Source organism: Lates calcarifer, linkage group LG7_1 (assembly GCF_001640805.2).
Source record: "Lates calcarifer isolate ASB-BC8 linkage group LG7_1, TLL_Latcal_v3, whole genome shotgun sequence".
Taxonomy (NCBI): domain Eukaryota; kingdom Metazoa; phylum Chordata; class Actinopteri; family Centropomidae; genus Lates; species Lates calcarifer.
The window spans coordinates 13,441,389-13,456,281 of NC_066839.1; the positions used below are offsets into that span (position 1 = coordinate 13,441,389).

Here is a 14,893-nt window from a genome sequence, read left to right on the forward strand (position 1 = left end):
AAACACTTAGCTAAACTGCTTTAAAATGTAATGAAACAAACTAGTGCATTTGAAGGCAAGCAAAAGTACATGACAGTCAGAGGACTGTAATTATCTTGGAACAATGTGAAAATGCTGTAATTATAATGCAAACGGTTTGAGTGCATTCAGTATGAAATGGGATTTAAATCTTTATATAAAACCCATTCATTAAAAAGAAAAGGAAAACTCAATGAAATGTTAACAGGGTCAACTTTAAATAATTGTTTCTTTAACAAAACAAAACTCTTTAGTTTCTCTAAAGAAAGAAACTGAATACGAAAGAAACCACGACTCATTCTCATGTGATTAGATTTGTCTTTATTTCAGCTCTGAAAGGTGGGACTAAAACCTATATTTTAGAAAGTGAAACCAACCATGCTGACAGCATCATCGCTGCGTGCTTAAACACACACATGCACGTTTAGTCCTCATCATCATCATTAGCCCTGCATGATATCGCTGGGGTGTCGGTGCTGGGGTACAGTATTTGTTAATCTACGCACAGGCACGGGGCGCGGGGGGCAGCTGCGGGGCTAATTTGTTTAGAGGGAATTAATTAGACATTATTAGGGGGGAAAACAATGGAGCAGAGGCAGGGTGTTTAACGATGGGATGTCAAAGAGGCAAACCTGTCACGGAACAATAGGCTAATATCCACCCACTGCTTCCCGGCTACTGCTCAATTACTTTATCACACAATGGAATGTGGAACAAACACACACACACGCTCACACAAATAAATGCAGTCAGTCGGTGTATTTCCTGATCAGCCCTCGGTCTGAACATTCATTCATGACTGAGAGACAGCAGAGGTTTGTGTATTCATGCATGTGTGTGTTTCTAATTGAGCAGATGTTTCACTATTAAAGGAATCCGCTCTTTTACCTTAAAGGCAGACGCTGCAGCTGCCTGCAGATGTGTCCTCAGTTGATGAACCCGAAACCCAATTACAGAACAGAATGCAGAGGTACAGACTGATATCACTTCTATTCTTGCCTCATGCTAATTTCTTCTTCAGATCTCAATCCAATCTAATTCCACTCCTCTCTCAACACCTTCCAGCTCTCCTTCCCCAAAGCTGCTTTATCATTGTGGTCCGTGGCTGTGGTCCAAACTGCCTCCCACCACCCACCACCCCTCGCTGTGATCTTTCCCTCCCGCCTCGTCCTCCCCCTCACAGCCACTTCCTGAGAACGGCCAAGGCGGAGTTGAAGGTGAATTGGGCCTGGTGGGTTCCGCGGTGGGCCAGCAGCAGGGAGCCCGCCTCGGGCCCATGGCCCGCCGCCAGCAGCTCGGCAGCGGCTTTCTCCACATCCCAGCCTCCCTCCTGCTGGTGGGACAGCATGTGGGAGCTGAGTAGAGGGTACAGGGCCGAGGAGACGCAGCCCACCAAGAGCCCGGCGTCCAGGAGCAGCGACAGGAGCTCGGCGTCGCAGGAGGAGGCTGTCTCCTGTGGGGTGGGGGAAAGTGTAAACACACGTGATGATACATTCAAACTAACTTCTTCTAACTTTTTTAACCCCTGCGAAGAACATGTGCCAAGAAAAATAGCCAGAACTTTGGAAAATATGCAGCCAGTCTCTTCCAGGTGACCAGTTACCATTCAGCAACCCCTGCTGACTGATAAAACTGATCGTCAGTGATAGTTTAGTGATTTACCAACCACAGTGATCTGTAGAAACACTCCTGTAGTGGCTGTATTCTGAGTCTGTGCTCGATTATATATATATAGATGTTACACGCTTGAAAAACTCTGATGAGGTCAGAGTCTTAGGTCACATCCTGCACTGACCCTGTGGCCACCACTATTCCCACGGCATGTGCCTCCTCACACAAACACACGCAAACCCTTGTCCTCCTTTTCCTGCTGTTATTTGCAGCTTTGATAGTCTGAGCTTCCAAAACAATTCCAAACACATGTTCATGCAGCCATAAACAGACCTTTACATAATATTCTAATCCCATCTTCCGCCTCTTTACATCAATGAACTGCATGCAAATTCAAACCCGCTAAATGCCGCTGGCGCTGCTGTGAGTGGTTTACAGGGCCGTAGAGAAGCGCGGCTGAGTGCTGGGGTTGGAAGGCCGTCGCTCTGCCTCTCTCTGTGACTCAGCCCATCTCCTCTGCACACTCTCACCTGTTTGCTGCCTCTATTATTAAGTTTGCACTTACTCAACTATACACGCAGTACATGTGCACACAGACAGACAACAGCGAGTCCCTTTTTGGGGTATTTCTGGAGCTGAGGCAGATCAATTATAAATGTGGAGCTCATGCCTTCTCTTCTATAGTTCTTCTGGAGGAAGGGAACAGAGGCGGATGAATTTCTCTCTCTCTCTCACCTCTGAAATCTCTCATCTCTGTGCTGGCCTCGCCCAATTTTTCTCTCCTTGAAGGACATTTCATCCTTAAAAACATAAAGCCCTTTAAAAAAAGAATGCGATGATGGATATTAGTGAGCCTGAATGCCTCACATGAGAGCTGAGAGACATTCAACTGTTGTCACTGACAATGACACTGTCCCCTTATGGAATTACTGATCATATTTTGCACATAAAATAACTTTTACCTTGTAGAAAAGCAGGCAGATCTGAAAAAGGGAATTATCACTGTGTTCAGAGATTCATTGGTTCTGTCAATGTGTTCTGGATTTGAATGCATTGACTATTTAATACAGGTTCATGGCTGCTTTTGTACAGGAAGAAAGAGAGACAGGGGCTGGCATATAACACTTATAGAGATACAGTATGTCGTGCATGATTAATAATTTAATTTCTCCTTTACATTGACAGACGGGACCAGATGATTCATGACAAGCTGAGGGAGGGAGAGGGGCCACGGAGAGAGAAAACAGACAGAAATTCTGAATCTTGTGACAGAGGTGGAATAGGAGGTCATCCGGTTATAATGGGAATTAACGGGAAAGAGAGGCGGGAGGGCCTCGGAGAGTGGAAAATGTATGACGGGAGAAAGACGGTGGGAGCAAGCCAGAGAGGAAAAAGGCAGACGTGCACTGAAAGCATCAGATACATACATTTTTAAGTGCACCAACTGTTTCCAAGGGCTGAATGCACACTAGAACCGAGGAGAGGCACTTCAAAACAACTTAACGGCTTCAGCTTCAAACTTTTGATTTTGGAGCCTCAACAGAGGCACAGAACAAATGTTCTGCGTGGCAGTTGTGGAACTGCAATGAACGTTGACCTATTTTGAAGCTCAGTATCACACAAAGAAGATTTGAAAGAAGATTTCAAACTTGACGGGTAAAGCATTTTCTGAAATCTGGGGACACAGTGACAGTACAACAGTAAAGTCAGATGAGGCAAGAAACACAAGCAGTTAGATGATTAGACAAGCTACAAACAAGCCAACAGTCAACTATGCAGATTATTTAAAACCATTTAATTGGAGGTAAAACCAAACCTGAGTGCACCAATAATGTAATGCAACTACAGCAAATACTGTAGGTCAAAAGTGGATGTTGACAACAGGCAAAAATGTGACTGTTTTCCTAAAACCTGTAGCTAATCCAGTGTTCTGCCTAAAACAAGTCCATTCATGTTTATTGCCGTCAGACTTTTCTCAAACGTTGCCAGATCTCAGCTGCAAACTGGTGAATGCAACCTTATTAGCACTGACAGCAAGGATGGTCAGAACTACAACAGGACCAAGAGTCCACAGTCACGCTACCAGCTCTGTGAGGCTTTCCTTATGTACAGCAGTGTTTTGAGCTAGCATACTAACATTTGCTGATTGGCACTTAACTCAAAGTACAGCTGTGGTTGATGGGAATGTAGTTACTATTGCAAAGTATTGATAAATTAAAATATTTACCTGAAGATGCTAGAAGGAAAGTTAGGGGACTCAAACTGAGAGGGGCATTAACGTCAGTGCCAGATTTCATGACAATCCATTCAATAGGTGTTGAAACATTTCACTTAAAAACAAAAATCTTAACCACTTTGTTGCCCAAGAGGAAAAGTGGGGTGATCACCAGTGTTATTAGGATTCATCCTCTGGGGACCATGAATATCTGGAAAAAACTTCAAGGCAGTTCATAGAATAAATTTCATTTTGGATCAATGTTGTGGACCAACCATCTTACAGACAGACACTGCCATCCCCAGAGCCACCCACTAAAACTAAGTTCCAAAATGTTATCAACTTGAATTATTCTTTAATATTTCTCTTTTGTTAAATGTGGCCTTGCGGTATCCTTTGTGGCTGTTGGTTTAATTAAAGGCTGTATAAATAAATAAGACTTGATTTGACCTGAAGGGATGCTAATCACTGAAAATCACCTGCAATATTTGCCTGTAATGAGAACTGACATCTACGGAATACACTTGGCTCTGCATGGCACATACATGAAGACCGCTGCTCATAAGACTCTACCAGGTGGCATCCATAAGTAAGACACAGGACATATTTATGTCACTCTGATTGAAATGTATCACAGTACACAGTCATCAGGCAGGGAAATGCAGGTGCCAGCGCTGTGGGTGCTTCAGATATCACACCTGCAGGGCTACAGAGGAGACTGGCTTAGAAAGTATCAACACACACATTAGTTATCACATGCAGGGAGTTTGGGCTGCATGAGATTTGTACAAATTTAAAAGGACAGGGTTTTGGTCTTGTTGCTGTGTGCTGCAGCCAATTGTGGGCAGGAATATGCACATTTTTTAAACACACACGGAGAAACACGCAGCACTTATAAATATACACAAAATTCTGTCTTTCCTGTATTTCCTGGTCCATTATGGAGGAGAGAAAAGCACTAGCACAGACCTGGTCCTCCCTGCACACTGACACACACGTTCACCTCCCAGGCTATTACTGTTTGACGGTGTCAAAAGAGACAGGAGATTTGAGTCTTGAGTCGGTTGGATTGACAGTGGAGCTGAAAATAAATGTGAAGGAGCGGGCAGGCAGATGGAGGGATGGAGGAGAATCTTGATATCAGAGCAGAGCAGATAACTTTATGTCCTTTTTACAGCATGAACAGCTCTGTCGCATTTCAGGCGCTGCTGTTCGTCCAGCGTTCACTCCTGTATGCAGTGTATAGACAGCTTATTGTAATGAGGAGGTTCTTCTGATCTCTACTTATACATACTGTCCGTATCTATTTATCCTTTCTTTGAGAAAAATACAGTTACTCATAGCCAATACTTAATTTTTTAATACTTAATTTAATAACTAATTTATACTTATTAGTACTTGTACTAATGTCATGAAAGCAACTTTCAGTGGAATCATATCAAGACAATATGATCATATCGTTCTGCAGATTTCTGTAGTCTAAAATAATGATTACAAGCAGGCTGTAATTAAAGGAATAATTCAGCATTTTGGGAAAGACAGTTAAATGCTTTCTTGCCGAGAGTCAGACAAGAAAGTCAATACCAGTCTCATATCTGTCCATTAAAAATGCAGCTACTGCCAGAAGACGATTAGCTTATCTTAAAGTACAGACTGGAAGCGAGGGAAAACAGCGAGCTTGTCTCTGTCCAACAGTAACAAAATCATTCTACTGACACCTCTAAAGTTCGCTAATTAACATAGTATAACTATTTGTTTAATCAGTACAAAAACTTATTTGTAAAAACAATCCTTTGTGGCTCTATCAGAACCAGGCTAGCGGTTTTCCCCTGCTTCCAGTCTTCCAGTCTTCCAGTCTAATGCTAAGCTAACCAGCTGCTCACTGTAGACTAAAAAAATAAGCCAATAAGCATATCTCCCAAATGTCTTTTTTTCCTTTGATGACATCAAAAACTAAAGTTTTTGTTTTACATGTGTGAAGGGTTTGTTGTTAAATATTACATTGTGTTTTGCCATATTGTTATTTACAAGACATTTACAGCTGAACTGCACCACACACTGAAGTCATAGCTGTTTTCAAATTTCACTTGAATGTCCCATTTTGTTCAGGGTGAGCTATGATTGGCTAGTCACATTGCTGTAATGCAACACAGAGGGAAAGAAGGAAATAGTCCTGTTATCCAGCGCATGTCAACTCAGCTCAACGTCATAAGGCAAAGTTGCTGGTGAAGCGTGTTTAGATTTTTTGTTTTGTGGTCCACAAGTGTGTGAGTGTACAGTGAAGTTCAGTTGCAAACCAGCAGCCACAGAGTTGGAGGGATTGTACCGTCTTGTTGAGGGACAATTTAGCAGTGTGACAGTCTTGCTACAACATCAGTCTTAACTCCAGTTTGTCATGTAAAAGGCAGTCACGACACCATCCTCTGAGTGGACTCTACAGCTAACCATCCCTTCTGCTGTACCTCTAACAAACCTGTCCACCCATCTATACTGCCTCCCTCCATGATTCCTCCTCTCTCTCCCCTCTTTCTCTTCCTCCCTGACTTTTCGAGTTTCCTCAGCGGTCTGTCCAGTCCTCACCTTTACAAACAGCCCAGCGCAAATAGAATCTGATTGAGGAGGGAATACATCCATCATGCCTTCCTTTCTCTCTCAAAGGTCAACAGCTTGGAGAACATGAAAACCTGTCCTGGGGTGTCTGTCTTTTTGTGCACAGGTGTGTGTGTGTGTGTGTGTGTATGTCAGGTTAAAAGCCCCTCCAAGTCTTCTCTAAAGGTTCAAACAACACCTTGTCTGACTCTTCAAGTGAAGCGAAAACAAGAGGCATCTTCTCCCTCGTGTGAATGTGTGTGTGTGTGTGTGTGTGCTTGCAGCTGCTGTGCGCTGTTGAGTGAACGAACAAACACTCAGCGTGACAAGAGAACTGACACATCAAACTGCGGCCATAAGATGTCCAACCCCCCTCTCGCTCTTGTTATTACCTTCTCATTTCTTGCTGTCTCGCCCTGTGAAAGACAGCCAAGGTTGTATTTCCTGCTTGTTTTCAGAGGCCGCTAAATGTTGCCTGATTGGTCTGGTCAATTTTTCACACCCTTGTTTTCTATTCTTGCTCTGCACGTCTCTCACTTCCTGTATATGTCTTTCTCCGCCCTCCCTCTCTCCTTGAGCTAAACCCGGCTGAGATCTTAATTGGAATTACCGTGCACGTACAATGCCTAATACATAATGCATGGCCAAGCCTTCTTTTATCATTTAAATCATAAAGCTTCTTTGGAATGCCAGACAACACACAACTATCTCCATTCCTCCTTCTCTCATCTTTTTCTCTCCTTCCTCTGGCTCTTTTTCCCCATCCCTCCATCCTAACTGTCCCTAGGCTTTAGTGGTGCAACAAACTGCGCACAAACACACACATTGCCAGGCAGTCCTTGCTTACAGCGCGACATGATTGAAAGTGACAGAAGAAGAAGCCGTGAAGCCAAAAAATAAAAATAAAAGTGGAGCTGTGACGCACATGAGCATAAACACACATGCACGCAGTAAGCAAATCAGGGATCAGCACACTGAGTTGCAAGCAAACACTGCTAGATTAACAGGTCCAATATGGCACCAAAGCTGTAAACAAGCCCACTTAAACAAGCAATTAGACACATAATCACTCAATCAAACACACACACACACACACACACACCGGCCCTGTTGTCTTCACTCCACTGAGCAGATAGACAAAGTATTTGTGTTTCTTTGTGAGGCCTTGGAGTGCTTTTTAACCTGAATACACACAAAATGACAGATCCATGCAAATAAAGCAAGTGATAACTGCATAAACTGACAGGGAAGAAGACAGAGGTGGAGCCGTTGATTAATGAACTAACAGCTCCATAAACCCCTCCCTCCCCCGAACAGTGATTATCTTTATTAGCTTTGGCTCTCCCTACACATTGTAGCAAAGATAGTAAGAGATAGAAAGAGGCTAGGAGGGAAGATGGTGTCTTTTTTTTTTTTTAACAAAATTAAAAGCGCAAGAGCAAAAGGGTAAGGAATTGCATAACATGGGGTGTTTATCTGGTCTAATGCAAGCTGCAACTGTAAGCATGTCCACCTGGCTAGCTTTCTTCCTACATACAACTGGCATTGCTTCCAAGGGAAAGAGTTAGCATATGATTGACTAACAACCTTAAAGTTACGTTCATGACTAGCATCCTCTGTGTAGTATTTCTACACTGTGTAGAAGCTAGTCCTGGATGTTAGCATGGCTAACATTAGCAGCTCAGTCCTGATCTTTACTGGATTTGGTGACGTTTACACTCTAACAACTTCAGAGAACGTGACTGTGTTAGATTTTTCTAAATAGTTAGTAGTCATTCGTAAAAGCCTTTTATGTTGTACTGTTAAAAGTGAAAATATAAGGTGTGAAAATATTCAGTATGTAAGCTAAGCACCCATCATACTTCTGCAGTAATACAACAGCTAACTAGCACTACTCTGCAATACAAAAACATGTCTGCTACATGGATCATCAACTGCAGAGGATACCGACTATTTTCCTGATACATGCAGCTTTAGCCTAAGGCTTGTATCATGTATGTAACCATTAAACACATATTACGTCTTGTTCTCATTTCAGAACGAGTCAGCTGGAAAACATTAAAAAGTCAACCGGAAAGAGTGCTTCCAACCAATTAACAGAGCTAATGTTAGATTAGTTACCGTGTACTGCAGCTGTGTATGCATGCACACGTGCGGCAGGATCAATAGATGCTGTACGACGCGCTGACAGCTCATTCATATTGGGAAGACAGCTCTTATCAGCCCCTTATCTCTGTATCCCATTAGTCAGGCTGATGTTAACCCCTGGCTCCCTGCTCCGCTGCTCTCCTCTGCTCCTCCACCGCCCATACATCTTCACCAGGGAGGAGCAGAGCGAAAAAGGAAAAGGAGAGGAGAGGAAGAAATGCCATGAAGGAGTTACCTTGAAGAAAAACAGGAGAGAAGAGGCCACATGTTTTGTTGCTCCCAGTGAAAATAAATAAAAGCCTGCATGCCTGCACTGTATCTTCCTGCATCATTAAGAACAATGCAAACTCTTCTACATTACCTGCTCTCTCTGCTACTCCTTTGTCTCCCTTTCAAATCATCTATGCTACTCCCACTTCTCTCTGTCTGTGTTCCCTCCTTCAGTTTTCCAATGCTCTTGTGACCTTCTCTAACAGAGCTGGTGAATACCTATCAACCTACCACATCGCAGCAAAGCAACATGTAGTAAGTGTGAAGCAAAATGAACGCACATCTCACACTACAGCTAAATAAATTACTTTTTCATTTTCTTCTTATGTCAACTGGTTTTCAGTAACACCGTTTTAATTAAAAAGTAGAATTAATCATTTTTAAATTGTAATCTCAGGGGCATCTCAATGAAAATAAAATGTGTTAAGACTGAGGAAAACAATGTGCACGCTAGTCTGTGACATCAGATACACAGGAAAGTGCCAGGGAACACATATACACAAGCACACACACCAGTGGGGCACTGCTTGAAGATAAGGCCTGCCAATCACTCAGACTGACATGTTATTTTCATGTGCTTAATCAAGAGCGAGAGTTGACAAATATATGGTGCATTGTGACCAAACTCAACTCAAAAAATAGTCGCATTTAAGAAACCATTCACAAGGATTTCTGTGGTAAATTAATTTTGGCTGGTATGTAGGGAATGAAACAAACTATGACAAAAGAGAAAACTTCAATGAAATGTTTATAAAATTGAATATCAACAATAGTCAATTAACAGTTAAGCTTCCTCAGCACACTCACCGAATTCCCGATCGACCAAGCTGAACTAAAATCAATTATTCTGATCATCCCTGGATAAGATTGACTTATCTACTAATGGCTAGCTGCCGACAAGTCCAGGCTATTTGTAGATCTGATAAAAGGCTTCTGAGTGCCGTCCTCCTTTATCAGCTAAATTTGGTCACACTGGTGAAAAATGTGTGAGCCTCAAGGGTTAGAAGAGCAGCAGTGTGAACTATTTAACAATTACATTATAAAATTAAAAACTCGTTTACCCTTTAACACATTGTGTTGCAGCAGAAACTGCTGCCCCACATATGGAAGTAAATGTACATCAGTGTGAGTTTAAAAATACCTATAGAATTCAACAACAACATTACAAACGTTTTTTGTAAACATGGTTTGCCTGGTTACACCTCACAATTTTCTCTGGAACAGCTTGGTGCCAAAGAAATATGTCTTTTGAGAACTAATGAGGCATGTGGATTATCTAGAGTAACCAGGACATAGTTATCTGGAAAGCCAATTTGCATTTGAATTTTTTCATTTAATTCACAAACCAAATTCCATTTCCATGTGCCAACTGTATTGTGGTGTGAGGCAGAAATCTCATAGACAGATAAAACCATGACTGTCTGTATGGACAGGCAACAACAAAGGTAGGTAAGAAACAAAAATTGAAGTCGAAATGTCACATTTTTTTTTCAATTTAAGAACGTTTTGAGATCTCAAACCTAGTGTGTAGATTCTGTGAGAGATGGACCAATTCAATACACTGGATCAGTATCACCATGATACTTGCTAAGTGTTGTTATAAAACTGAATACAGATACATTCATTCAGTCACTGTCAGGATGCTGACCCAGCAATCCCTCATCTCATTTTACCTTACATATACAGTAAATGATTATGATGAGTTGCAAACAGTGAGGTATCCAGGTTTTAAACCTGAGAACACTGGTATTGGATTGGTACTAGGTATCAGCTGAGCAGAGTTACCAGAATTGGGAGAGGAAAAAGTTGGACCCCCATCCCCAAATTAAGTTTGAATGCATAAATAATTTCTATTTTGGTTATATGCATCTTGAAACAAACAAACAAAAAAAATATTAAATTGGGTGAACAGCTCTTTTAAAATAGCCTTAGGGAATCTGAAATGCTATTTTTAAAAACACATTAATAGCAAAATGTGTTACATGTAAACACACTTTGGAAAACACACAAAGAGGAACTCTCACAGACTTGAGGAAATGCACACATAGACAAATGCACACCCACAGCCACAGCTCCACAGTGAGCACCAAGCCAACACATTATCAGATGTAATAGATGTAAGACGATTTCTCTCTGTCTCTTTTGATGTTATCTTCAGATGAACACTGTTCTGTGCTGCTCTGAACACACACACCTGCTCATTCAGCAAGCATTGTGACACACCACCTGTCTTACTCCATTCGTACAACCCCCTCTCTCTAACGCTCCCTGATTTATCTTCTCTGTCTTCCCCCTTTTCAGTTAGGCTTTGCACTCTGCTCTGTCCTCTCTACCTCAGTTTTGGTTACTTCTACATTGTCATACATTTGCTCTGTCTTTGTATTTTCCCTTCTAATACTACTTCTCTCTCTCTCTCTCTCTCTCTCTCTCACTCTCTCTCTCACTCTCTCTCTCAACACACCATTCCTCCTCTATTTGATTTCCTAGTCTCCCCACATCTAAATCACATATCTTTTCTCCTACCACCTCCAAGACCCTGCCTCCTCCAGTCCCGCTCTCCCTTCTCTGGGGGATAAAAGCAGAGTGTTGCTCAGGTGTACCGATATAGGAGCTTTAATGTTTCATTTAATAGGGTCTCTGTCACTTAATAGTGAGGCTTTCTCTTATCTGATCCAGGAACAAAGAGAAGGTCTGCTGGGTCTGAGAGGCCTACTTTGTGACAATTGCTTATCTGATCTGGAAACAGTGGAGAGTGGCCCACACAGTCATTAAACGATTACTCTCTTATCTGATTGTGGCTTCCCAAAACTAGAAGACAGTTAGCAAGAGGATGAACGCTGGGTTATTTGAAAGTTAAGAATCTTTTGGAGAACTTCATTCTTATCTCACAACAGTAAAGAGGTTTTATAATTTTTGGTTCCTCTTGTCGGGCAATAGACAAGACTTTCCCCCATCACATCGTCATCACCTGTCTTCTCTTGTGGCTGCTTTTAAATGTTTTCTCACTCCAGCTTTCTCAGTTGTTACGATTTGCTGCTCTTTGCTGTTTTTATATCACTGAAAAGTAAAGGTTTTGTATTGGTTGAACCAGGATTACCATCTCACAGTTGTATGCCTCCAACTACCAGTGTAGTTGCAGTTAATTAGCATGCAAATTCTTGAGTTATGATTTAAAAAAAAAAGTGTTTTGTACAGTCACAGTGACCTTTGACCTTTGACCACCAAATTCATTCTTGAGTCCGGTGAATGTTTGTGCCTACTGTAATTCCCTCTGGGTGTTCACCCTTCATTCACAACAAGGTGAGGTCACTTTGACCTTTGACCTTTGACCACCACAATCTGACCAGTTCATCTTTGAGTTTGTGTTTTATACGCTAAATAATGATTAAAAATATTAATAACATATTAATTGATAGTAATAATAAAAACAAAATCAATCATCAATCAAGTTCTGTCCAAAGTGCATCTGAACATGTACCAAGTAGTATGTTACAATAAGGCTTACTGCTGTCATGCTGTTGATCTGATCCAGAGTCAGCTGCAGCAGTTCCTCATCACCGCTTTCTGCCATCAGTTTGAGTGCAGGCTGCTGGAGTTTCGGCTGGTTCTGGAGCAGCAGCGTGGCTATGCATCTGACACACTGGAGAGAAAGAGAGGGGAGGGGTGGATAGATGAATGGATGAAAGGCGGAAGGAGAGAGATAAAAGCAAAAGTGGGATGAAAATAGGGAAATGTAATCAGAAGACAGAGTAAAAGAAGAGGAGGGGAGAACAAAAGCGGAGAGCAGGAGACAGAGGGAAGAGAGTAGGCGAGGAACAGTGAAGGTTAATCGATGTGCATATACTGTACAGACAACAGGCACATAATACTTTTAAAAAGGTCTACACACAAACACACACACACACACACACACTCAGCAGACACACAGTCTTGTTGCAGTCCCATCCAGTAATATATGGATATCACAATGCAATCTGACTCCCCCATGCTCTGGCGGTTTCATTCCAGCAGACTCAAATTAAAGCTGTTCAGAAGAGAGTAAAAGGCCTCCTTCTCCACCTCCCACCCCCTTCCCACACTAATATTAGACAGCCAGGCAGACGCTAGCCTATTCACACTGAATAGCATTAGCGTTAAACTAATATCACAGTCAGCTGGCGCTAGACATACAGAATGGCATTAGGCTTACCACTTCCATGGTGCTCAGCAGGGCGTGAATAGCATTAGAGGCCGTCAGATATCAAAGAGCGGCTAGGGCCTATAGTACATTGCAAAAAGCACTGAGCTGATGCAAAACACGTTGCTGTGGGTTACATGCTTAATAGCTTAAGGCTCCTGTATAAAGATAGGGGGTAAAATGGTGGCACAGTACTGAGGTTTACCCTGAATGCAAACAAGCTAACTCCTGTATTTTGATGACAGCGGTGATAGCTGATGAATTGAAAATGTATTGAAGACAGATTCCACTATCCTCACTGTGTTGTAGTGGTGGAAGAAGTATTCAGATCTTTTATCTAAGTGCTCTACTTCTCGGATTACCGTTCAGAAAACAAATGCAGTCATGAACAGTTGCACAAGAGTCTATTCTGGTTGTATGTTCTAATTATTACCTGCACAGGGAGCTTATGCTTGGTGTTATAGAGAGTCCGCACCATGTTGACAACCTGCTGACCCAGGTCTAATTTGACCTCTGACCCCTGGCAGTGGGTCAGCAGGGCCGAGGTCAGCACCACCCAGGGGTTACGCTCCGACTCTGCCCTGGAAACAGAGAGAACACAGGGCTGTGAATATGAATGTGTCTGGTATTCTGAAGTGGGAAAAACATAAGTACACATCTGACATATTAATCCTGTGTACCGGAAAATACAGTGTATAATAAAATCAAAACAATAAAAATCACAGTAATAATGTAGTATTTATCCATTACTCTGTCACCAGATGGCATGAATAGGTCACAGCAGCCGACGACTATATGTACACCATATTGCACGAAAATGTACATTATGAATAATATATAATTTTATAATATATATAAACACATCAGCCACATAAGAATCACAGCATCAACCTCCCTTCAAATCACAGGCTGACATGAAAGCAGTCAGAATTATCAAGAGGTTTGCAGGCGATCTAATGAATTCTGACGCCGACACGTAAGTGAGGAGGGAAGATGTTTGACCACAACACTCCTGCAGTTAATATTAAACACCTACACGCTGCATTTTCTCCCTCTCTGCAAGAACACCAGGGAACAGCTGCCAGCAGTGACAGGCGTCACTTTGTTTACACGCTCCTTTATGAGCTCTTCCAGACCTTTGCTAATGCCTCCTGAGTAGCCGATTAACTCCCACCAAGTGCAAATGCCAATGATGTTAAGGAAGTGCGACCTTCATGGATCTTTATTAATATATATCAGGCATGGGGGTGGGGCGTAGGGGGGTACATGGAAACCACAGAACAACTCATTATCTGTTAATTAGATCTTGGTTGTTTGATTAGTATTATCATTAGCATGGCAAGGAGCCAGTGCTATTTTAAAGCCCCTATATACTGTATGCTGGCTAATGTTACTGGTTATAGAGGTTGTTAATGCAAAGCCAGGGTCTCATTATATCTGTACCAAGCCTCAGGAAGAGAATCAAATCACATTTCTGAGCCTTGGCAAGCCTCTAAATATTCATATAATGTACGAGGGAATATTCAGTAACCCTAGTTAGACCAGTGCCATCACTCGTGCATCAGAAACAAGAAGCAGAGCACCAGTGTAAAGGAGGGAACATGCCTCCAGTGGTTTGAAAATAGGCGTCAACCTGCTGGCACTGCTGGAAGTTATGTATGTGATCAACATGATGAGCAGGCCATTAAATATTGAACAGACAGAGAAGGAAGAGATTGGAGATAAGAAGAGCAATCTGATATGAATAAAGTGTATGTTGTGTTTTCACGTGATAAAGGTTAGAGGATAACATGCTGATCCTTGGTTAAATGACTAGAAATAAAAATGTTTGAGTGGTTGAAGTCTGATGTCAGATTAGGCTGATG

The 14,893-nt window shown here is 42.1% G+C and overlaps 1 protein-coding gene across 1 annotated transcript in view; it reads right to left on the minus strand.

Moving 5' to 3' along the window:
- Positions 1-322: 322 nt before the first annotated feature.
- Positions 323-14,893, minus strand: part of nbas (NBAS subunit of NRZ tethering complex) — a 140,302-nt gene continuing 125,731 nt past the window's right edge. Inside the window, exons 51-53 of the mRNA XM_018696080.2 lie at positions 13,462-13,609; positions 12,357-12,491; positions 323-1,471 (exon numbers count right to left, since the gene is read on the minus strand). Of these exons, the coding sequence (XP_018551596.1) occupies positions 1,196-1,471; positions 12,357-12,491; positions 13,462-13,609 (559 nt within the window). The 3' untranslated portion in view covers positions 323-1,195. The remainder of the gene's footprint in view (positions 1,472-12,356; positions 12,492-13,461; positions 13,610-14,893) is intronic.